The 23,754-nt window shown below is 37.8% G+C and overlaps 1 protein-coding gene across 1 annotated transcript in view; it reads left to right on the forward strand.

Moving 5' to 3' along the window:
* The window catches only part of LOC129532890 (uncharacterized), a 39,028-nt gene extending 16,615 nt beyond the window's left edge, over positions 1 to 22,413 (forward strand). The window contains exons 3-7 of the mRNA XM_063705713.1: positions 5,095 to 5,294; positions 12,423 to 12,521; positions 13,803 to 13,912; positions 14,269 to 14,454; positions 22,158 to 22,413. Of these exons, the coding sequence (XP_063561783.1) occupies positions 5,095 to 5,294; positions 12,423 to 12,521; positions 13,803 to 13,912; positions 14,269 to 14,289 (430 nt within the window). The 3' untranslated portion in view covers positions 14,290 to 14,454; positions 22,158 to 22,413. The remainder of the gene's footprint in view (positions 1 to 5,094; positions 5,295 to 12,422; positions 12,522 to 13,802; positions 13,913 to 14,268; positions 14,455 to 22,157) is intronic.
* The last annotated feature ends 1,341 nt before the right edge of the window (positions 22,414 to 23,754 follow it).

The following is a 23,754-nucleotide window of genomic DNA, read 5'->3' on the forward strand; positions in this document are numbered from 1 at the left end:
AAGTCAGTTGACTGTAAGTATTTGACTTTACTTCTGGGTTCTCTATTCTGTTCCTTTGGTCTATATGCCTATTTTTATACCAGTACCATGCTGTTTTGGTGACTATGGCCTTATAGTATAGTTTGATGTCAGGTAACATAATGACTCCAAATTTGTTCTTTTTGCTTAGTCTTGCTGTGACTATGCAGGCTCTTTTTTGGTTCCATATGAATTTTAGGATTTTTTCTAGTTCTATGAAGAATGATGGTGGTATTTTGATGGAAATTGTATTGAATTTGTAGATTGCTTTTGGCAATATGATCATTTTCACAAAATTGATTCTACTCTTCCATGAACATGGGATGTGTTTCCATTTGTTTGTGTCATCTACAATTTCTTTCAGCAGTGGTTTGTAGTTTTTCTTGTAGCGGTCCTTCACTTTGTTTAAGTATATTCCTAAGTTTTTTGTTGTTGTTGTTTGTTTGCTTTTTTGCAGCTATTGTAAAAGGGGCTGAGTTCCTGATTTGATTCTCAGCTTGTTCACTGTTGGTGTATAGCAGGGCTACTGATGTGTGTACATTAATTTTGGATCCTGAAACATTGTTGAATTCATTTACCAGTTCTAGGAAGTTTTTGAGTCTTCAGGGATTTCTGGGTATACAATCATGTCATCAGCAAACAGTAGCAGTTTGACTTCCTCTTTACTGATTTGGATGCCCTTTATTTCTCTCTCTTGTCTGATTGTTCTGGCTAGGACTTCCAGTACTATGTTGAATAGAAGTGGTGAAAGTGGGCATCCTTGTCTTGTGCCAGTATATCTTGTTCCCATTCAGTATAATGTTGGCTGATGGCTTTTATTAACTTAAGGTATGTGCCTTCTCTGCTCATTTTGCTAAGCGTTTTAATCATAAAGGGATGCTGGATTTTGTCATATGTTTTTTTCTGCATCTATTGAGATAATCATGTCATTTTTGTTTTTAACACTATACATATGATGTATCACATTTATTGACTTGTGAATGTTAAACCATCCCTGCATCCCTGGACTGAAATACACTTGATCATGGTGAATTATGTTTTTGATATGCTGTTGAATTCTGTTAGCTAGGATTTTGTTGAGGATTTTTGCATCTATGTTCATCAGGGATATTGGTCTGTAGTTTTATTTTTTTGTTATGTCCTTTCCTGGTTTTGGTATTAGGGCGATATTGCCTTCATAGAATGATTTAAGGAGGATTCCTTCTTTCTCTCTCTTTTGGAATAGTGTCAATATGATTGGTATCAGTTCTTTCAATGTCTGATAGAATTCAGCTGTGAATCCATCTGCTCCTGGACTTCTTTTGGTGGCAATTTTTAAACTACCATTTCAATCTCACTGCTTGTTATTGGTCTGTTTAAAGTCTCTATTTCTTCCTGGTTGAATCTAGGATGGTTGCATATTTCCAAGAATTTATCTGTATCCTCTAGGTTTTCTAGTATATGCACGTAAAGGTGTTCATAGTAGCCCTGAATGATCTTTTGTTTTTCTGTGGTATTGATTGTAATATCTCCCATTCTGTTTCTAATTGAGCTTATTTGGGTCCTCTCTCTTCTCTTCTTGGTTAATCTCTCTAATGGACTATCAGTTTTATTTATCATTTCAAAGAACCAGTTTTTTGTTTCATTTATCTTTTGTATTTTTTTTGTTTCAAATTAATTTAGTTCTGCTCTGATCTTGGTTGTTTCTATTCTTATGCTGTGTTTGGGTTTGGTTTGTTCTTGTTTCTCTAGTTCCTTGAATTGTGACCTTAGATTGTCTATATGTGCTCTTTCAGAAATTTTTTTTTTTTTTTTTTTTTTGAGATGGAGTCTCGCTCAGTCGCCGGTGGGATCTCAGCTCACTGCAAGCTCCTCCTCCTGGGTTCAAGTCATTCTCCTGCCTCAGCCTCCAGAGTAGCTGGGACTACAGGTGCCCGCCTCCACGCCTGGCTCATTTTTTTGTATTTTTAGTAGAGACGGGGTTTCACTGTGTTAGTCAGGCTGGTCTCCATCTCCTGACCTGGTGATCTACCCATCTTGGCCTCCCAAAGTGCTGGGATTACAGGCGTGAGCCACCGTGCCCAGCCAGACTTTTTGATATAGGCATTTAATGCTATAAATTTTCCTTTTAACATTGCTTTTGCTGTATCCCAGAGGTTTTGGTAGGTTATGTCACTATTATCTTTCAGTTCAAATAATTTTTTAATTTCCATCTTCATTTCATTGTTGACTCAGTGATTACCCAGGAGCAGGTTATTTAATTTCTATGTATGTGGTTTTGGGGATTCCTTTTGGAGTTGATTTCCAATTTTATTCCACTGTGGTCTGAGAGAGTACTTGCTATAATTTGGATTTTCTTAAATGTGTTGAGACTTTTTTTGTGCCCTATCATATGGTCTACCTTGGAGAATGTTCCACGTGCTGATGAAGAGAATGCATACTCTGCAGTTATTGGGTAGAATGTTCTGTAAATATTTGGTAAGTACATTTGTTGTAGGGTATAGTTTAAGTCCATTCTTTCTTTGTTAACTTTCTGTCTTGATGAGCTGTCTATTGCTGTCAGTGGAGTACTGAAGTCCCCCACTATTATTCCATTGCTCTCTATCTCATTTTTTAGATCTAGTAGTAATTATTTTACAAATTTGGTAGCTCCAGTGTTAGGTGCATATATATTTAGAATTGTGATATTTTCCTGTTTGACAAGTCCTTTTATCATTGTATAATGTCCCTCTTTGTCTTTTAAACTGCTGTTGCTTTAAAGTCTGTTTTGTTTGATATAAGAATAGTACTCCTGCTGGCTTTTGGTGTCCATTTGCATGGAATATCTTTTTCCACCCTTTTATCCTAAGTTTATGTGAGTCCTTATCTGTCACGTTAGTCTCTTGAAGACAGCCGATATTTGGTGAGTTCTGCCATTCTGTATCTTTTAAGTGGAGCATTTAGACCATTTACATTCAGAATTCATATTGAGATATGAGGTATTATTCTATTCATCATGCTATTTGTTGCCTGAATAATTTTTTTTTTCATTGTGTTATGTTTTACAGGTCCTGTGAGATTTATGCTTTAAGAAGATTCCACTTTGGTGTATTTTGAGGGTTTGTTTCAAGATGTAGAACTCCTTTCAGCAGTTCTTGTAGTGCTGGCTTGGTAGTGGCGAATTCTCTCAGCATTTGTTTTTCTGAAAAAGACTGCATCTTTCCTTCATTTATGAAGCTCAGTTTCACTGGATACACAATTCTTGGCTGATAATTGTTTTGTTTAAGGAGGCCAAAGATAGGACTCCAATCCCTTCTGGCTTGGAGGGTTTCTACTGAGAAACCTGCTCTTAATCTGATAGGTTTTTCTGTGTAGGTTACCTGATGCTTTTGCCTCACAGCTCTTAAGATTCTTTCCTTTGTCTTTACTTTAAGTAACTTGATGACTGTGTAGTTAGGTGTTGATCTTTTTGTGATGAATTTTCCAGGTGTTCTTTGAGCTTCTTGTATTTGAATGTCTAAATCTCTAGCAAGGCCAGGGAACTTTTCCTCAATTATTTCCTTGAATATGTTTGTCAAACTTTTAGATTTCTCTTTTTCCTCAGGAACACCAATTATTCTTAGGTTTGGACATTTACCATAATCCCAAACTATTTGGAGGCTTTATTCCTTTTTTAAAATTCTTTTTTCTCTGTCAGATTGGATTAATTTGAAAGCCTTGTCTTCAAGCTCTGAAATTCTTTCTTCTACTTGTTTGATTCTGTTGCTGAGACTTTCCAGTGCATTTTGCATTCCTCTAAGTGTATCCTCGATTTTCAGAAGTTGTGATTGTTTTTTATTTACGCTATTTTATTGGAGATTTTTCCATTCATATCCTATATCTTTTTTTTTTTTTAATTTCGTTAAGTTGGACTTCACCTTTCTCTGGTGCCTCCTTGATGGGCTCAATAATCAACCTTTTGAATTCTTTTTCTGGTAATTCAGAGGCTTCGTCTTGGTTTGGATCCATTGCTGGTGAGCTAGTGTGATCTAATAGAGGTGCTAAAGAACCTTGTCTTGTCATATTACCAGAATTTTTTCTGGTTCCTTCTCATTTGGGTAGACTATGTCAGAGGGAAGATCTGACACTCAAGGGCTGCTGTTCAGATTCTTTTGTCCCATGGAGGTGCTCCCTTGGTGTGGTGCTCTCCTTTTTCCTCTAGGGTGGGGATTCCTGAGAGCCAAACTGCAGTGACTCTTATTTCTTTTCTGGATCTAGCCTCCCAGTGGAACTACCAGGCTCTGGGTTGGTACTGGGTACTGGGGGGTGTCTGCAAAGGGTTCTGTGATGTGATCCATCTTCATGTCTCTCAGCCGTGGATATCAGCACCTGCTCTGGTGGAGGGAGCAGGGCAGTGAATTGGAATCTGTGAGGGTCTTTAGTTGTAGTTTTGTTTATTGTACCAGTTTTGTGTTGGTTGGCCTCCAGCCAGGGGGTAGCACTTTTTTTTTTTTTTTTTTTTTTGAGACAGAGTCTAACTCTGTTGCCCAGGCTGGAGTGCAGTGGCGTGATCTCGGCTCACTGCAAGCTCCGCCTCTCGGGTTCACGCCAGTCTACTGCCTCAGCCTCCAGAGTAGCTGGGACTACAGGCGCCCGCCAGCATGCCCGGCTAATTTTTTGTATTTTTTTTTTTTTTAATAGCGATGGTGTTTCGCCGCCAGGATGGTCTCGATCTCCTGACTTCGTGATCTGCCTGCCTCAGCCTCCCAAAGTGCTGGGATTACAGGCGTGAGCCCAGCGCCAGAGAGTAGCATTTTCAAGAGAGCATCAGCTGCTGGAGTATGGGGAGGATCAGGCGGTGGGCAGGGCCATGGAGCTCCCAAGAGATTATGTCCTTTGTCTTCAGCTACCAGGGCTGGTAGGAAAAGACGATCAGGTGGGGCAGGGTTCAATGTGTGTCTGTGCTCAGACTGTCCTTAGGCAGGGCTTGCTGCTGCTGTTCTGGGGGATGGGGTGTGGTTCCCAGGCCAATGGAGTTATGTTCCCAGGGAGAGTACGGCTGTTTCTGTTGCATCACACATGTCGCCAGGGAAGTGGGGGAAAGCCGGCAGCCACAGGCCTCACCCAGCTCCCACGCAGCCGGCAGCCTGAAGGGCCAGTCTCACTTCCACCATGTCCCCGCAACAGCACGGAGTGTATTTTCAGGCAGCCGGTGAGTAGGGCTACAAGCCTCCAGCTGAGAAAGCAAAGCCAACTCACAGTTCCTCGGCTGTCCCGCGGAGCCTGCGGTGGCAAACCACCTCCTTCAGAAGGGTCTGTGGATTCTCCTGGCTTTTCTGGTATGTTCCTGTGGTAGTTCTTGGGGCAGAAGTTCATGATGCCAGTCTTCATAGGCGGCTCTGTCTGTCTGAGTGGGAGCTGCAGGTTAGTCTGGGCTCCTTTCCACCATTTTTTTCTCAATAATTTTTCTTGATCCACTACTGTGCCAAGCATTTTGTAGTGGTGGACGTTGGAAGACACATGATGTAGACATGGTTCCTGTCGTATTGCAGTTTATATTCTACCAACAAGTGATAAACTAACAGGAAAATATATGAGTATAAATGCTACCTACACTACAAAGGAAAAGAACGATGGATGTGTGAGATTGAGAGAAGAATTAAATCTTAGTTTGGGTGGCCAGCAAAGGCCATCATGGGAAGATCACACTTCCTTAAGCTCTTTTTTCATCTTTTAAAATATTCATACTAACAATCACAATTTGAAATTGTACATTTATTTGTTTATATATTTATTTTAAGAAATGTAGGAAAGTGCAAAAGCTGCAAAAATCTCTAAACTACATGTTTTGCAAGCTCAGTTGATTACTTCTTAAATAGTCATATCTTGAATTTTGATTATACAATTTGCTTCTATTCCTTTTGAGTTCTTCAGAAAATATTTAAAGTTTCCTTTACTAAACTTTTTGAATGAATTTACATTTTTTTCCTATTAATGGTAGCATAGCATGTTTTAAAGTTCTGTTTTTGCTGGGGCAGAGTCTTACTTAGCTTGGGGGTTACTTGAGCATTTTTATTAGCAGCAGCTTTATTATCTATGATTAGATTTCACCTGGGTCAATTCATTACTCTCACCTTCCACACTTCAGAGTAGGTAGATAAACTTAAAAATAGTCAAAGGAACAATTTAGGGCATAGATTACAAAATAAATCTAGCCTCTAAGTAATAACCAGCAGAAAATGAAATACAATTTTTTTTATTTTGGTGCATTAAATGAAAAATACAAGAAAATATGTATATATTTTGGATAGAATTTGCAGGTTGTAACTTAGCAGAGGCCGGGTGCGGCGGCTCACGCTTGTAATCCCAGCACTTTGGGAGGCTTAGGCGGGCAGATCACTTGAGGTCAGGAGTTTGAGAACAGCCTGGCCAACATGGTGAAACCCTGTCTCTACTAAAAATACAAAACTTAGCTGGCCATGGTAGCAGGCACCTGTAATACCAGCTACTCAGAAGGCTAAGGCAGGAGAATCACTTGAACACAGGAGGCGGAGCTTGTGGTGAGCTGAGATTGTGCCATTGCACTCCAGCCTGGGCAACAGAGCGAGACTCCATCTGAAAAAAAAATTAAATTAAATTAAATAAATAAACTTAACAGAAAGTTAAGCAAACACAGGCTTCCCATATGAAGTAATTAGCATTTTGCAAAGAGGGAACATGGCATTAATAAAGGATCCTAGACTTAGGATCTCCACTACTCCATTTAAAATTGGATCTTTTTGAATTCACGGCAGGTTTTCCTTAAGAAACAATGTCATACATGATGGCTTAGTGTACTGGTCAATCCAGGGAAACTGATTTAATCCATAATATGACATTTGGGATAATATTGGACTAGACCAACATATATTGGGACCATCATATATATACAATGCTTATTAAAAAGATGTCTATTTAAGGTAAGTTCCTGAAAAATGAAAAATAATAGTATGCTGAGCAAACAATATGCTACAACAGTTAGAAGTCCAAAAGAAACCAACAACCGAAACCAAATTGAACAAATAGGTGTGAAGAATTCGATGGGAAAGAATAGTGAGAAATGGTGCGGTTGGTTTCTGACTTTAAGTCACGTTGATTTTTTTCTACAAGCACCATGTAAGTATTGGAATGCCTCTTAAAACTAAGTTGTGCTAACTTGGCTGGGCTGCTTTATAAACTCTTTACAAAATTTGATTCATGTTTTATTTAAGATTACATTTGGGAGGCAAGTCCCTAGGACTTGAGACAAGCTGCAGCATTCACCTGCAAGTGTGGCTCGCAAATCAGCAGACTTTGGAGCCACTGGAAAAGGCTACTTCCAGTTACGAAGTGAAAACATATAAGCAGCCTGTGCTGTAGACTGAGGTAGTATCTTCGAGTTCTGTCATTGGCACCTATCAGTGGCTGAGATATCCTGGGTTGAAGTCTGCAAGGTCCAGCATAATGTATTATGCATGAAAAGACATCTCCTGTTACTTCATTTTTGTAAAAGATTACCTCAATACTCCTTAAGGGCTGGATGACAGTGTGTGAAGTGGCTGAAACTTACATCAAATGCTTTAATAACAGGTCAGCAAAAAGGCCAATGGGCTTAACTTTTACATTCCAACTGGCACAGCTACAGGAGTGGGCTATTTGCCAAAGACATCGAACCAAGCCTCGGAGAAGTAGAAACAGCTCAACCAGGTTCATTCAGCAGAGAATCGTGGTTAAAATATATTAAACCTGGATTCCTCAAATTTTGTTGGTACAGTTAATCGGGATAGGGTAACACTTGGCATCCTTATGCTATGACTGGATCTCTCATGGGAATGAGATCTTAGCTTTAATTTTTAGAATTAAAGCTTCACAAGTATAAATATAAAAGCACTTGTTATTGTTGTCACCTATGTTCTTTAGTGATGACAAGTAACATCTTATTTGTGCTAACATGAGGAATCCATATGATATAGATTTAAAATATATCATTGTGTAAGATCTTATTTTTTCACCTTAACGTTGGCACCTATGTAATTTAGCTGAAACATTTTTAGATTTCAAGTGAGCTATGCACACCTCTGGGGAAATCTTGCTGGCCAGTTTTCCAGCGTTCCCATACAGGGATATTCACTCTTTGGCTGAGCCTTTGCTTAATTGTATTATTTTAGATGATGGGTTGCCTTGTGAGTAAATGATGAAAAGATGGAAGCTAAAATATATAGTAGCACACACCAGCCCTGTGGAAAATACATAGCTGACTTTAAAACAATGTTGTTCCGAAAGTCAAGGGCAATTTTAAAGAAGCAGTGAGTAGGCCAACTCAGTAACGAGTCGCAGTGGTGTACTCATTGCTCCTCAGAGGCTCACATACATTCTGGGGGTGTTTGTGGGGCCCAGCCTGGAGACTGAGAGACAACATTCTTCACCTAGTGAGGATGGTCTAAAAACAAATACATTTTAAGAAACTAAAACCTAATAATATCTTGGCCAAGTTATGTATTATAAAAACAAAGCTAGGAAAGGTGAGTTAATGAATGAAAATTAGAAATACAAGTTCTGCAATATCCGTGGCATTCATGGGAGTGCTGGATTAATTTATTTAAAATTGCACCCGCTGGCAGATGCAAAAAAAAAAAACAACAAAAAAAAAACAGAACATTATCTGTACGTTATCCTGTACTTCTTGCCCTCAGGGGTAACATTTTTACTCATTTAGAGATCAACCCAGCACTTTTCACTGCTGACCACAAATTGTTTTACAAACTTTCATGTTGATTTTAACTGGATTGCCAGATTTGCCTCAGAGCTTGAAGCAAATCACATCCCATAGTATCTGATAAGAGCTTGTAAAATAGTGGTACATGTTTCATTAAAGGGAAAGAATAGTTGCCTCAGAAACCGTCCGGTCTGTTAATTAGGTGACTGGATGAATTGCGAGAAACACACTATGGACGGACCCTTACACACAGAACCGAACACTGGCCCCAATGTGTTTTGGGAAAATAATCCTTCAGGAATGAGCGTATTAGCTCCAGATATCAAACTTTAATAGTAGAGAAATTGCATGTATTATTAAACGCCAACTTTACATTTGAGGTCTATGGGATGCATGTTTTTCTTTCAAAAGTTCTACCTTTTTCAGGATGGGGATGAAACTGTATCACCACCCAAATCTAGGATACTTTTACTTCTACAGTAGTGAAAAAGAAATTCCATATAGTTTTTTTTTTGTAAGTTGTAAAAGCATACATGTTCACATACACCTGCCCCTTCTTCTAAAATTTTTAAAGAAAATGTATCTGTCTTATTTACAGCTCCCTGAAAAGTAATGTTATTAAAAATAAACTTGTTTATTTGACTGGACACCCGGGTTTAACTACCCATGAGAGACCGCAGTGCTGTGGTTCAGTATCAGATGTGACTACCCACAAGAGGACACAGTGCTGTGACTCAGTGTGGTCAAGAACAATGCCTACTACGTGCCTTACGGAATTAGAAAAGGGGGCTTTTAGTTGTATTTATTGGTCTTTAAAATTTTGTTGTTTATATTCAGTAAAGCAATACTGAAAAATGTTTTTGCCATAAATTAATATCATTATAACATCAGAAGAGAAAAATCTCTAAGATATTTTAAGGAGAATTAAAAATAGTAATATCAAGTAAATCAGCCAGTATTTATACGTTCACATCACACTATGAGAACGAAAACTCACTGTTTCTTGTGCATATTCAAATAAATAACAATATGAGTGTAAAATCTTTCAATTCTTCAGTCTGTTGGAAAGCCTGTGGAAAAACTAGAGTCTATATTCCAGGTACTCCAGAGTATAGTAATGAAAATACTTATATTAAAAACAGAGAGGACGGCCGTGTGCAGTGGCTCACACCTGTAATCTCAGCACTTTGGGAGGCCGAGGAGGGTGGATCACGAGGTCAGGATATCAAGACCATCCTGGCTAACATGGTGAAACCCCATCTCAACTAAAAATACAAAAAATTAGCCGGGTGTGGTGGCGGGCACCTTTAGTCCCAGCTACTTGGGAGTCTGAGGCAGGAGATTTGCTTGAACCCAGGAGGTGGAGCTTGCAGTGAGTCGAGATCACACCACTGCACTCCAGCCTGGGCGACAGAGCGAGACTCTGTCAAAAAAAGAAAAAAAAAAACCAGAGAGGATATGACATTTTTTTTTTGAAAAGTGTGCAGTTAGAAGTTACAAATTTGATATGTAATTATATACAAAATGCAATTTATAGATATATTTTCTAGGAGCCAGTTGCACCATCAGTGCATTAGCCCTAAGCCTGTGTTTCAGACTTGTGAATTAGAAGCTTCTGACTCTCAAGAGGAGGCCTCAAGGCTGAGAGTGAAGAGGCTGCCAGTCCACGCATGACAGCCAGGGGTCAGCTCTCAGCTCGAAGGAAAGGATCAGCCCAGGAAATATTTTACAGCCACAAAGAACCTGGACCTTTTCCACTCTTCTCTTTTTCCTATTTCCCCTTCTCCAGCCCCCTCCTCTAGCTCATCCCAATAATAGAGTAAAATCAAAGCATCCTGAATATTTACTAAGTGCTACATACCTTGTGAACTATTTCACTTGCAGTATCCCTAATACAGTTTCAATAAACCATGACCAGTAAAGTAATAAGCGTTGTTTGAAAGAAAAAAATAGCCTAATACACTTCTTGTCAGACACACAAAAAGGTTTTCTTTTGTACATGTCTATGGTAAATTGCTTTGCATGACAGCACATAATCTAACCAAAGTGGATGTTCTCTGTTTGATCTGATTGTCTGAACAAAAAAAAAAACAAGTATTTTAAATTTCTTTCTTTAATGAAGTATACTCCATGAGAGACAATTTCTTATTAAGGCATATTTGGACTTCTATCAAACCTATTATTGATCTCTTCATCTTTTTCCCCCTGCTAGTCCAGGAAATGGGAGCTTCTGAAACCACAGGATCTGCTCACGGCTTCCAAACACTCTCTGCAGACAATATGACCACGTCCATGTCCTCCTCTGGCTCCTGTGAGGCCCTTTTCATGGACCCCAGGCCCTTTCCTGTTTCTCCCAGAGGAGGAAGTCCAAAGCAGGGTCTGCATCTCCCTCGTCTTTGCAAGTCCCACAACAGCTCTCCTGGACAGTGTCTAAACTAAAACTTCTTGGCTGTTTAGTCTGGTTATACATGTTACAAATTCCCCATTTCCTGTGGGGTTCACAGAGAGCTACAAAATTATAATAAAACTTCAACAGAAATTTCTGACTCCATTTTTCAAATATTATCAAATCTTCTAAGGTTCTAAGACCCTTTGCTGTGAAGATAGGTAACCACTCTAATACAAAACAGCGTTTGTTTTTCTCTCTCAAAGGGAATTGGGACTGTTCGGAAAGTCATAGAAATTTGCTATATACTTTAAAAATCTAGAATGCCTTCCCAACTGGCACACTCAGAATATGAGGAAGCAATGTCACTGCAAATCACTCCTGAACTACATTTAAACTGAGTCACTTGGTTTAGGTTGAGTTTTCTCTCCATGCCCACAGCATCCTCAGAACCCTTGTCATCAAGGCTTAGGTAGAAGCCTCTCCTCTTCAAATCGTGCCTTCCTTTCAGATCTAGTTAATTCTAGTCAGGATTCTAGGAAGGCCTCCCTCTGAAGACAATGCAAAAATAAAAAGAGCGACAGACCTTCCTTTAGTTGACAGCTTTCCATCATTTTCCAAATCAACTGTGATTCAAACTTTAAAAAAATCCAAGTTAGTGCCTGATGACTCCCTAGACTCTGGGACACCTGGTGGTGCCAAATTGAGATTCCCCTGACAATTTCCGAGGACAAAGATCTTCGAGGAGGGCAGCTCTAGGGAGAGTTTAGTCACCTCTGAAGTTGTGTCTCACAGATGCAGCATCCACTGACCCCTGACTTTCAGTTCATATTTTAGAACTGTTCCCAGGGGATGGAGATAAGGCAGTCATCAATCAGGAAAAAGTCAAACACATGCAGACGACTGAGAACAGCTCTCCTTGAACCCCAGTCATGGGAGTTGAGGAATGACCATTCCTCTACATAGTTCTATTAAAAAAAGTGAAATAAAATTTGTTCTATTTTGTTAGAGTTGCAGAAATAAGACAACAAACACAACCTCAATTGGGTTAAAAACCACACAGCTCTGGCAGCAATGTTAACATCATTTACATCAAGTTCCTTGGCTAAATGAGCAATTTCCATATGTCTAGTTTACATGAGCTCAATTGTAAGTGTGGTAGAACTGGCATCAAATAAATGGCATGGGTTCAGATCTGGTTTTGATTACCAAGATTTCTAGAGTATGTTTTTGTGTTTAACTCTTTTTTGTAACTTTGCCCGTGAATGTTTGTCTAACTTCTGCCTCATGAGCACCCAGTTTCAATTCCCTGACATATGTCTATGCTTTGCAATTTGTATCTTGTAGTCCTTGCCGGAGTTCTGCTGCTCCCGAACACATGCCCTGAGGCAGCGTGCCTGCACAACCAGCTTCTATCTGAATGCTTCAGACATGCGCTGCATTCAGGCAAGACCCCTTTGGATCTTCCCAATTAGAGCAAAATCGCTAGCATTTAACTTCTAATTTTACAAGTAACAGTGATTTGCAATTAGTAACAGACATCAAGATGACTTGTGACCAGCATTATACATGTTACTAATTTGCACTCATCTATAATTAATTTTACAATGGCATTTAGCTCAATGCTTATTATAGGAAAATCTGTCGTTGAGAACTAGAATTATTACCTCTACGAATACATTATTTTCTCTGTAAAAGAACTCTGACTACTTTCACCAGAAGTACATTTTTAAAGTTAGTATTCTGTACTCGTAGAACTAGATTAAATAATATCCTGTTGAGTGAACGACATTTTAAGATTACAACCTGAATTGCTTATTATGGCTTTCTAAATTCATACCTGTTCTGCAGCAGAATATTTAAAAATTTAAGTATTGAAAATAGTCTAAGCAAAGAAAATTGCTACTTGTTAACTTTGGAAGACTTGAAGACATAAAATTTCACCAAATGACAGATTTATAAAAATTTCTTTTTGGGGGAATTTTCAAGTATTGTGAAACTGTTACTGAAAACAAAACATTAAAGCATTAGCACGTGTTTTAAAAAGCAGTAAGACAATCACCTCTGTAAGAAACACACAGCTAATTATTATGTGTTCTAGAGAATGCTGTCACAATCAGTCAACTTACAGAAGCATGATTTTCTTTTTATTGAAGTTGTCCCTTTGCAAAGGGTCCCTTTAGATATTATTTCTGTGAATAAATAATTCACTGTCTTCTTCATACTCAAAGATATGCTTTTGAGATATATGTATATATGACTCTTTAGTATGAGCTTAATTTTTTTCTCCAGCAATGGCTGTAAGAATGCACAGACAAGAGACAATAGTGAGAAAGCTGAGAAAGCTGGTGATCCACACCCTTTCCATTGGAAGCCTACAGGGAGCTTTCCCCTAGGGCCCCACGTGGTCAGCCTTAGAGCGACTAATACTTCCCAATTCAAGAAACCAACCCTTGGCCCATGCACAGCGAGAACCAAGATGAATTGATTAATGCACAGTGAAAACTATAATTCTCACAAAGACAAAATCTTGTCAGCAAGTATGTCTGTCCCCCATAGCATGGTGTTTAGCAAATGAAATATTTGAAATTCAGTGACCACAACATCTGCTCCTCAGGCCAGTATCTGGATGCTTATTGTCCATGTTCAGGTACATCCATCTCAAAGGATGTAGAGCCACACACCTTCTTTCATCTTACATCATTTATTTTGTTATTTCCTATACAGGGCAGGGACTTTTCTTGGACAGAGAAGCTGAGAAGTATCAGATAAAGATGACCTGCATGTACTGGAAAATAATCTGTGGTTTATATGTAGGCGGATGGAAGCAAATCAGGGTAATATACATTTAGAGGCAGAGGGCTCTCACAATATCCTCTTCAAAAAACATTAGGATGAAAAGAGTTGCAGAACATTTCTAGTACAATATATCATTAAAACTTAGGCTAACTTAACTCTTTCCACCTACACACTTTAGTAATTTACAAATAGCGTTTAAGCATATATTTCATTTAAAATAGAGTCCACATGATTGAAATAGTTATGAAACTCTGAGAGACTCTCAATAGAACTCTTAGCTGCTTATTACTATCTCCTAAGAAAACAATTTAACTACCCTCTTCTCATTAAAAAGTAAATAAAAATAGTCTTCATGATATTATAAAGATCTAATAATGCTTCCTTTGACTTGTAGGAACAAAAGAAGAATTTGTAGTTCACAGCCACATGAGATAGTCAAGTGTTAAAAGGGAAAAAGAGCTATCGAAGTCAGGAAGCAAAATGCCTTCAGAGATAAAAGGTTATTCGTGGCTGAGTGAAAAAAATGGACAATGAGCAGAAAATAATTTATACTACAAAGTCTTTAGACATCATTTACTTGGTAAGACATTATAGAAATATTTTTGGCCGTTTTGTTTGCTTTAAAATCCACTTAACTAAAAAGTGACTTCACAGTTTAAAAATGACATAATAACACAATCTATATGGTACTACACTGATAATAACATCTAATCTTTCATTATGCTGTGACCAAGTCTTCTGTTAAAAGTCTAATTTTAGCCTGGCACAGTGGCTCACGCCTGTAATCCCAGCACTTTGGGAGGCCAAGGTGGGTGGATCACAAGGTCAGGAGATCGAGACCATCCTGGCTAACACGGTGAAACCCCGTCTTTACTAAAAATACAAAAATTAGCCAGGCGTGGGGGCGGGCACCTATAGTCCAAGCTACTCGGGAGGCTGAGGCAGGAGAATGGCGTGAACCCAGGAGGCGGAGTTTGAAGTGAGCTGAGATCGCGCCACTGCACTCCAGCCTGGGCAACAGAGCCAGACTCTGTCTCAAAAAAAAAAAAAAAAAAAAAGTCTAATTTTCTTGTTGTTTGTATCAACATTTGATGTCCACATGATCTTTAAGCAGCTATAAAATTATCAAAAATTATGCTAGAAGAAATCTCAATTTATATCTTTCTTGAGATACAGCTCTCTACATTTCAGTCTTTTTTAACTATGGTTTTAGAATTTCTACCTCTAGAATAAGAAAATAGAAAAAAATTCTTTTTTTTTTTTTTTTGAGACGGAGTCTTGCTCTGTCACCCAGGCTGGAGTGCAGTGGTGCCATCTCGGCTCACTGCAAGCTCCACCTCCCAGGTTCACGCCATTCTTCTGCCTCAGCCTCCCGAGTAGCTGGGACTACAGGCGCCCGCCACCACGCCTGGCTAATTTTTTGTATTTTTAGTAGAGACAGGGTTTCACCATGTTAGCAGGATGGTCTTGATCTCTTGACCTCGTGATCTCACTGTCTTGGCCTCCCAAAGTGCAGGGATTACAGGCGTGAGCCATTGCGCTGGGCCAGAAAAAAATTCTTATGCCATTTTTAACTGAATATGTCCATATAATGAAGTGGTTCTAACTAGTTAGCACTTTTTCAAACATTGGCAAATATTATATTTTCTCTGAAAATACCTACAAGTTATCTCCACACACCTATGCATCCTTCTTATTCTATAGATGGACGTAAATTTTAAAATTGTAAAAGCACCTCTGCATTGCTGTATTAGTTCCCTATTGCTGCCGTAACAAATTACTGTAAATGCAGTTTATTAAAACAACACAGACACATTATTTTACCATCTGGAGGACAGAAATCCAAAATGGGTCTTCAGGGCTGCATTCCCTCTGGAGGCTCTAAGAGAAAGTCTATTGCCTTTCCATCTCCAGCTTCTAGAGGCTCCTGGCTTCCATGGCTAGTGACCTTCCATCACTACAGCCTCTGCTTCCATCATCGCATCTTCTCCTGCCTCCTTCTTCCTGATAGGACCTCTGATTATCTTGGGCCCACCTTGTAATGTAAAGTAAACTCCCATCTTAAGATCCTTGTCGGGGTGCGATGGGCCAGGCCTGCAATCCCAGCACTTTGGGAGGCTGAGGTGGGCGGATCACAAGGTCAGGAGATCGAGAGCATCCTGGCTAACATGCTGAAACCCCATCTCTACTTAAACAAACAAAAAGATCCTTTATCACTGCAAAGGCTTTGTTGCTATGTAACTTAACATGTTCAAGGATCCCAGGTACTAGGACGTGGACATCTTTGCAGGATCATTATTCTGCCTGGTACAGCTGCCTAGTGTTCAGTGTCCACCAAAACACTTTATTTCTCTGCTAATATTTTGTTGAGGATTTTGTGTCTTTGCTCAGGAGGAATCTATATTGCTTTGTAATTTTCTTTCCTTCTGACATCTTTTTCTGGTTTTGCCATGAGGCCTAAGTTGGTCTCAAAAACGAAGACAGTAAATGTTCTTTTCTGTCTTCTGCTAGTGTCTATATAAAATTGAGATGATGTCTTCCTTTAAAGTTTGATAGAATTCACACTTACGTTTGAAGTGCTTGAGGAAATGTTTTTAGTTATAAATTCAATTTCCTTAATTTCTCTTTTTGGTAATTTGTGCCCTTGAGAAACTTCACGTCCTCTAAGATTCAAATTTATTGAAATGTAGTTATTTGTGTTGTTTTTTAAAAATTATCTATTGGATGCATAGTAATGTCCCTTCCTCCAATCTAATTTTTGATGTCTCTACTTAGTAGAATATCAATTTTTGTTTGTCAAAGAACAAGCTTTTTTGTTTATATTCATGTTTCCCTGTTGCTTTTGTCCATTTAGTATTTCATTGTTTTCGGCACTATAATTTCCTACTTACTCTTCATTAGTTTTAATTTTCTCTTTTTCTTCTAATTTCTTAAGGTAAAATCTTATATCACTGATTTTGTGCCTTTCTTGTGTATGAATATATGCATCCAAAGTTCTAAATTTCCCTCTAACACTGTTTTCTCGGCATCCCTCAACCTTTAGCATGTTGATTCATTCACTGTCATTGAATTTAAAATATTTTCTAATTTTATTTGTAACTTTTTTCATGAGCTTATGGGTTATTTGGAAGTATATAGTGAGGATGTTATAGGAAAATCAGCTTGAGTATTTCTCACAAATATGAAGTTGGTTTAATATAAAAAAATCAGTGTAATATACCATTATCAATAAAATAATAAAACATGTTAATCTCTACAAATGAAAAAGTATTCACAAAATTCAACATCCATTCATGATGAAAAATTATCAGAACATGAGGAATAGAAAGGAATTTGTGTAACTTTATAAAGGACCTCTTCCAAGAAACTGAATCTATCCTCCTAATGGTAGAAGAATATTTTCTTCCCTAAGATGAGAACAAGGCAGGAATGTCCACTATTACTTCTTTCCTGTATTGTACTGGAGGTCCTGCCAGAGTTAGATGGCACTGGGCAATGAAGAAATACAAAAATAAAGGTATAAATTTGAAAGGAAGAAGAAACATTGTTAGGTGAGAGTTATGTACATGGAAAAGCCTGAGAATCTACCAAAATGCTACCAGAACTCATATTTCTATGTATTACCGATGAACAACTGGAAATTACAATTTAAAAATAAATGCCAGATATTTTAAATTTTATTTTAAGTTCAAGGGTACATGTGCAGTATGTGCAGGTTTGTTACATAGGCACATGTGTATCATGGGGATTTGCTGTGCAGATTATTTAATCACCCAGGTATGAAGCCTGTTATCCGTTAGTTATTTTTCCTGATCCTCTCCCACCTCCTACCTTCCACCCTCCAATAGGCCCCATTGTGTGTTGTTCCCCTCTATGTGTCTGTGTGTTCTCGTAATTTAGTTCCCGCATAAGTGAGAACATGCTGTATGGTTTTCTGTTCCTGCATTACTTTGCTAAGGATAATGGCCTCCAGCTTCATCCATGTCCCTGCAAAGGACATGATCTCATTCTTTTTTATGGCTGCATTGTATTCCATGCTGTATATATACCATATTTTCTTTATCCAGTCTATCATTGATGGGCATTTAGGCTGATTCCATGTCTTTGACATTGTGAATAGTGCTGCAGTGAACAAACATGTGCATGTGTCTTTATAATAAAATGATTTCTATTCCTTTGGGCACATACCCAATAATGGGGTTGCTGGGTCAATGGCATAAATACCATTTTCAATTTTATTTTATTTTTTATATTTATATTTTTTGGACAGAATCTCGCTCTGTCACCCAGGCTGGAGTGCAGCAGTGCACTCTCGGCTCACTGCAAGCTCCGCCTCCCAGGTTCATGCCATTCTCCTGCCTCAGACTCCCGAGCAGCTGGGACTACAGGCACCCGCCACCACACCCAGCTAATTTTTTGTATTTTTAGTAGATACGGGGTTTTACCATGTCAGCCAGGATGGTCTCGATCTCCTGACCTCGTGATCCACCCGCCTTGGCCTCCCAAAGTGATGGGATTACAGGCGTGAGCCACTGTGCCAGGCCAAATACCATTTTCAATTTTATAAAAAAATAAATATTTAGGGATATGTCTGGAATAAATGTGCAAGATGTAGCATAGAGATAGAGATGCAGATCAATGGTACAGAATAGAGAATACAGAGGGAAACCTAAAAAATATGGTCAATTGAGTTTCTGTTGCTCTACATCCTCACCAGCATTTGGTGCTGTCAGTGTTTTGGTTGTAACCATTTAGATATACAATGCTATTTTGTTTTAATTTGCACGTAGTATCCAGTTGCTTCAGCATCATTTGTTAAAAAGGCTATCATTATTTTCCCTTTGCATTATCCAGGTGCCTTTGTTGAAAATCAAGTAGCCATGATTATAGTGGTTTATTTCTACACTCTGTATTGTTTTCATTGATCTATATGTCTATCCTTATGCAAATATCAGACTGCTTTAATTACCATAGCTTTATAGTAAGCTTTGGAATCAGGCAGCATAATTCTTCTAATTATGCTTTTTCTTGAAATTGTTTTTTGACAATTCTAGGGGGTTTTTGTTTGTTCGTTTGTTCATTTTTGCTTTTCCATAAAAATTTTAGGATTGGATTGTCAACTTCTTTAAAAGCTTAATAGAATTTCGATAGGAATTGCACTGAATCTATAGATTAATTGCTGTCTTAACACTATTGAATCTTCTGGGCATATATATTTCTGCATTTGTTTAGAATGTAAGCATGTATGTATTTTTTCTCAGCTCTTTAAGTTTCCAGTGTTCAGATTTTTGCACTTGTTTTATTAAATTTATTTCTAAGTATTTTATTATTCTTAAATGGGATTATTTTCTTAATTTTATTATCAGATGTTTTATTACTAAAATAAATAAAATTGAGTTTTTATAATCTTGTGATCTGTGACATTGCTAAAATTATGCATTAGTTCTATAATTTTATAATTCCCTAAGATTTTCTATATACAATGTTTTCTATGAATAATGACTTTCATTTATTACTTAACATATTATTTCAAAGAAACAACTATAATATTTTTAATTTCTTTTTAAAAAGTGTATTCAGAAATCTTTTACGAATAGCATTTTACATTCGCCACATATAAATTGCATATTTCCTTTCAACATCTTAATTAATATGGTTCCATTAACTGAAACCTGGCCCTTAAGAGGTTATCCATAGGGACACGGGAGTACTTACTGTGCCATCCAGAGGTTACTTCCTGCAGGATTATAGAAGCTGTTCAGTTTCTGTTAATTCCTGAAATTCACTAGCCTGTGTGAGTCTCCCAAGCTGTCAATAGTGATCATATGGATGACTAGCAAAACCTTGAACATACTGCAGGCAACAGTAGCTACTCAAGTATTAGCTGAATGAGTTTATTTCTGACTCCTCCTCATCCTCACATCAGTTTGTCTTCCTAAAGGGACATTAAAAAAGAGGCATAAAGTTCAAACTTGAAAGTTCAAACTTGATTAAGGCTCAAGTTCAAACTTGATTAAGGCTTTCATCTCTCTGCAGTTGGGATAGGTAGATATAAAACCTTTTACTACATCTTAGACTCATCTACTGTGAATTAGGTTCATTTACATACAAACACATACACACACACACAAGAAAAAACTCAATGTAAACATAAATGAAAATTCTTTTAAGCACCATTTCCAGGGGAAAATAATGGGAACAAAAAATTATTTTCCTGTAAATCCTTTAATCCTTTCTTTAGAAAAAGTCACATTCCTTTTTTTTCTACTTCTGTCCTAATTTCTGAAGTTCCTCTGAGAATGGATTGTATAATCTGAACACGTTTTAGACACATGTATTATGTCTCTCTTTTTGAATGCCTAAGATACTGGAGAAATTTAATAATTACATTTTATCTTAAAGATAAAATATGGCTTCATTTCCCAAAAGTCAAAGGACTGTCTTGTGGTGTCCAATTCCGAGCTCAGATCAGTCATCTCAGTCAGCTTGAGCTATTATTACTCTTAGTCTAAAAATTATTTTTGTTCCCCTATATGTAGCCCCCCTCACTTCTTCCTTAAGAGATTGAGAATTTTGCAAGCCCACTCATATCAATGTGATATTGTAGATTCAAGATTAAATGTGATGTTCACTGTTTTTTGTATTGAAAAGGCACGACTCCTTATGTACAAGATGATTCTACATTTTTGAATTCCAAAATAAATTTGTTTCAATGTTGTATAAGATTGAAGATGTCCACCCTGATAAATGTTTTTCCAAACAAACTATAAATGGTCTTAATATGACTGCCTATTAAATTATATTTTTAAAAAGTAGATCCTATTTTTTCATATTTTAAAAGTCAATGTTCACTGATTTTCTGATAAGCTATACTTCATATATGTTCTTTTATATAACCACTGTATATTCAAATTGGATGCTTGCTATTAGCATGAAGGGCCTCTTTATTAACTGATTTTGTACATTATCTAGTATAAGGAGGAAGCCACAAAGAATACGTCATATTTTCCAAATGCAGGTAGAATCTCATATGAGTTTTCACTAGAAAGGAAAATTAAATTTTCTTTTTACAGTTTTTGGCATGGTCCAAATACAGGATACTTTGTGAGACAAGGATCTGGGAAGAAAGGAGTGATGTGTTTATATTATGCTTGTGAGTAAGTCTAGGACTACAGCTTTATCACTGAACTGAGGTCTTGTTGTTCACCAATCAATGTAATAGAAATGGCAGTTAAGAAACAGATATTCATGCCAAAACTAGAGGTTGCATTCAAGCCTGCATTCAGAGAAGTTAAAAGTTCTAAAAACAAAACAAAATAGAAACTAGAGCTAAATTAACCTTGGAGAATTAAAAGCAGACTAAAGACAGAAAGAAATGAAGGCAGATTCTAGAGGGCATATTTTCGGCCTCAAGATTGGCCTAATATGGATGAAAACCTGCATGTGCTTTCTCCAAAAATAGAGAGGAAAATTCCTTTGTGTGTGAGACCTCAAGTCTTTAAGGAGGTGTAGGATGGAGTTTTATAGACTAAAATTATCAAGTTCAAATGAGCAAGTGTTACATTTTCAAGAAAGAAAGAGCTGGACCATGCCAAGGGCTGATGTTGGGAAACACATATGAAACCTGGAGGTCACATTAGTTCCAGAGGTGCTGATGTGAGAGACAAAACATGTTAGTGAATGCAAATGACCAGTTTAGATTCATTTATTCAACTTAAGCAGAGAGCAGAATTTCCTCTGGGTCACAGTCTGCTCTTGAAAAGTGCAGAATAGTCTAATTAATCTGATAGTCTATCCTCCAGCAAACATTACTGTCAAAAGGGACAATATTAGTAAATAAAGGAAAGCAATATCTCCTGTTTCCAACCAATGAATGATCTAGGTAATTTCCACTTATACAATAAATGAAGGATATTAAATGTGTATATACATGTGTGTATATGTGTGTATACATGTATATATATGTTTGACCTTCTCCATACATTTAAAAAATTAAATTGTAGTATTTATTGATGCTTTCCTGATCTTTGCTAGAAATAATTGTTCTTTATTATACTTTTGGGAGAATATATCCATGTAACCCTCTTTTGAGAATTGACAATGTAGAATTCTCACAGAACAAAGGATCTCACCAAAAACATGTTTTATTTCACTTTTAGTCTCTGGGTTCTGGTATAATATATGTGCTGAGTTTTAGCACATTTTTAGTAAATTTGCTTTGCTTAAAGCTATTAATTAGAATTACATATAGACAATTAGTCATGCATTATGTTTTACCTGTAGAGAGAACTGAACACTATTTTAAAATAAGAATAACTGGAGTTGCAAGAAACGGAAACAACCCACAGAGCACTGTCATAGCCAGCTGGCGCTTCATTACATCTTTCCACAATTACTTAGAATTCGCTGGATGAAACATTTGCTACAAATCATTGCTAATGCAGCATCTTAAATAACCTCAAAATGAGCCGGTAAATTTCTATTAAACTGCCTTAATGAACAATTTAAGAAATAAAATACTCCACTATGTTATAATGCATTTTTTCTCCCTCTTCACATGTTATTTATGTTGTTGATTTTTTTTGTAGTATTAATTTTCACAACTAGGAGAATTGCTGATAATAGAAAAATTTCTCCAGAGAATTCTGGTCATCCCAAGATCCCACTAGCCAGTGCAAGATTTCTGTGGGTGCTTTATACAGTAAACTTTTCTCTCCATTTCAAATGTCCTCAGCATTTTTTTAGGAGGACTGCTGATTGTCTGCTCAATTATAGTAGAGATGTTTAATTCTATTTGCAATGCTCAGTAATTTAAAGAAAGTGGAAAAGGAGTCATATGAAGAGCCACAGAACTCAATGATATTTTAGGTTTTGCTGATGTTTTTATGTTTTCTCTTAAAATTATGTTTCCAATGTAATGATCCTTCTAGTTACATAAAATAGAAGAACAAAGCACTCTGGAGGAAGAATGGTGCTACCAGCATGGCTCCTTGGGGTTGGCAGCCTGGCTAGGTAGTTTTGCAGAGTTCTTGGGTAGAGGTAAGCCAGTTGACATAAAGAATCCAGCAAACTTCCAGGGGAGCCCCAGGCCTCTTGCTTGCCTGAAGCAGAAATATGACACCTATACTGAAAAATAATGGGAGATGGCCATGCTCCATCACTGTAGAATATAAAGGTAAAGAAGACCCTCAAATAAACCTGCAATGAATGGAAAGAGCCAAGGCCAGTAGGGGCTTGGCCAACCACAAGATGGGTCATTGTGCTGGTGTGGAAGGGGGTCCACTGTCCGGGAGGGCTGGTTGTGGTTTGGGGACAGGGAAGAAGTGAGTGTCTCAGGATCAGGGCAGTTGCTCATGCCACAACTATTGTGGCCTAGCTTTAAGATGAAGAACTGTGCTCAGCTGAAAGAGCACTTTCAGCAGATAAAAAGGACCAAGGACCTTGAATTCCTTCCCCATTTGGTGTGGTGTTGTCTCATTTGGATGAATCCGTCTTACCTTCAGCCATTCCCCGTTCGGTGTGGTGTTGTCTCATTTGGATGAATCCGTCTTACCTTCAGCCATTCCCCGTTTGGTGTGGCGTTGTCTCATTTGGATGAATCTGTCTTACCTTCAGCCATTCCCCATTTGGTGTGGTGTTGTCTCATTTGGATGAATCTGTCTTACCTGCAGTCATTCCCCGTTTGGTGTGGTGTTGTCTCATTTGGATGAATCTATCTTACCTTCAGTCATTCCCTTGATGCTGCAATTGTCTGTGCATAATCCTCTAGCAGGAACATCACTGCAGATGGCTTTTATAAAATGCCAAATAGTGTCTCTAACTTCTAATTTTAGAGCTCCCAGAGAGGGCTAAGCCCCAAAGTAGCTCAGTCTATGTCTGG

The sequence above is a fragment of the Gorilla gorilla genome, chromosome 3 (genome assembly GCF_029281585.2).
Source record: "Gorilla gorilla gorilla isolate KB3781 chromosome 3, NHGRI_mGorGor1-v2.1_pri, whole genome shotgun sequence".
Classification (NCBI taxonomy): Eukaryota; Metazoa; Chordata; class Mammalia; order Primates; family Hominidae; genus Gorilla; species Gorilla gorilla.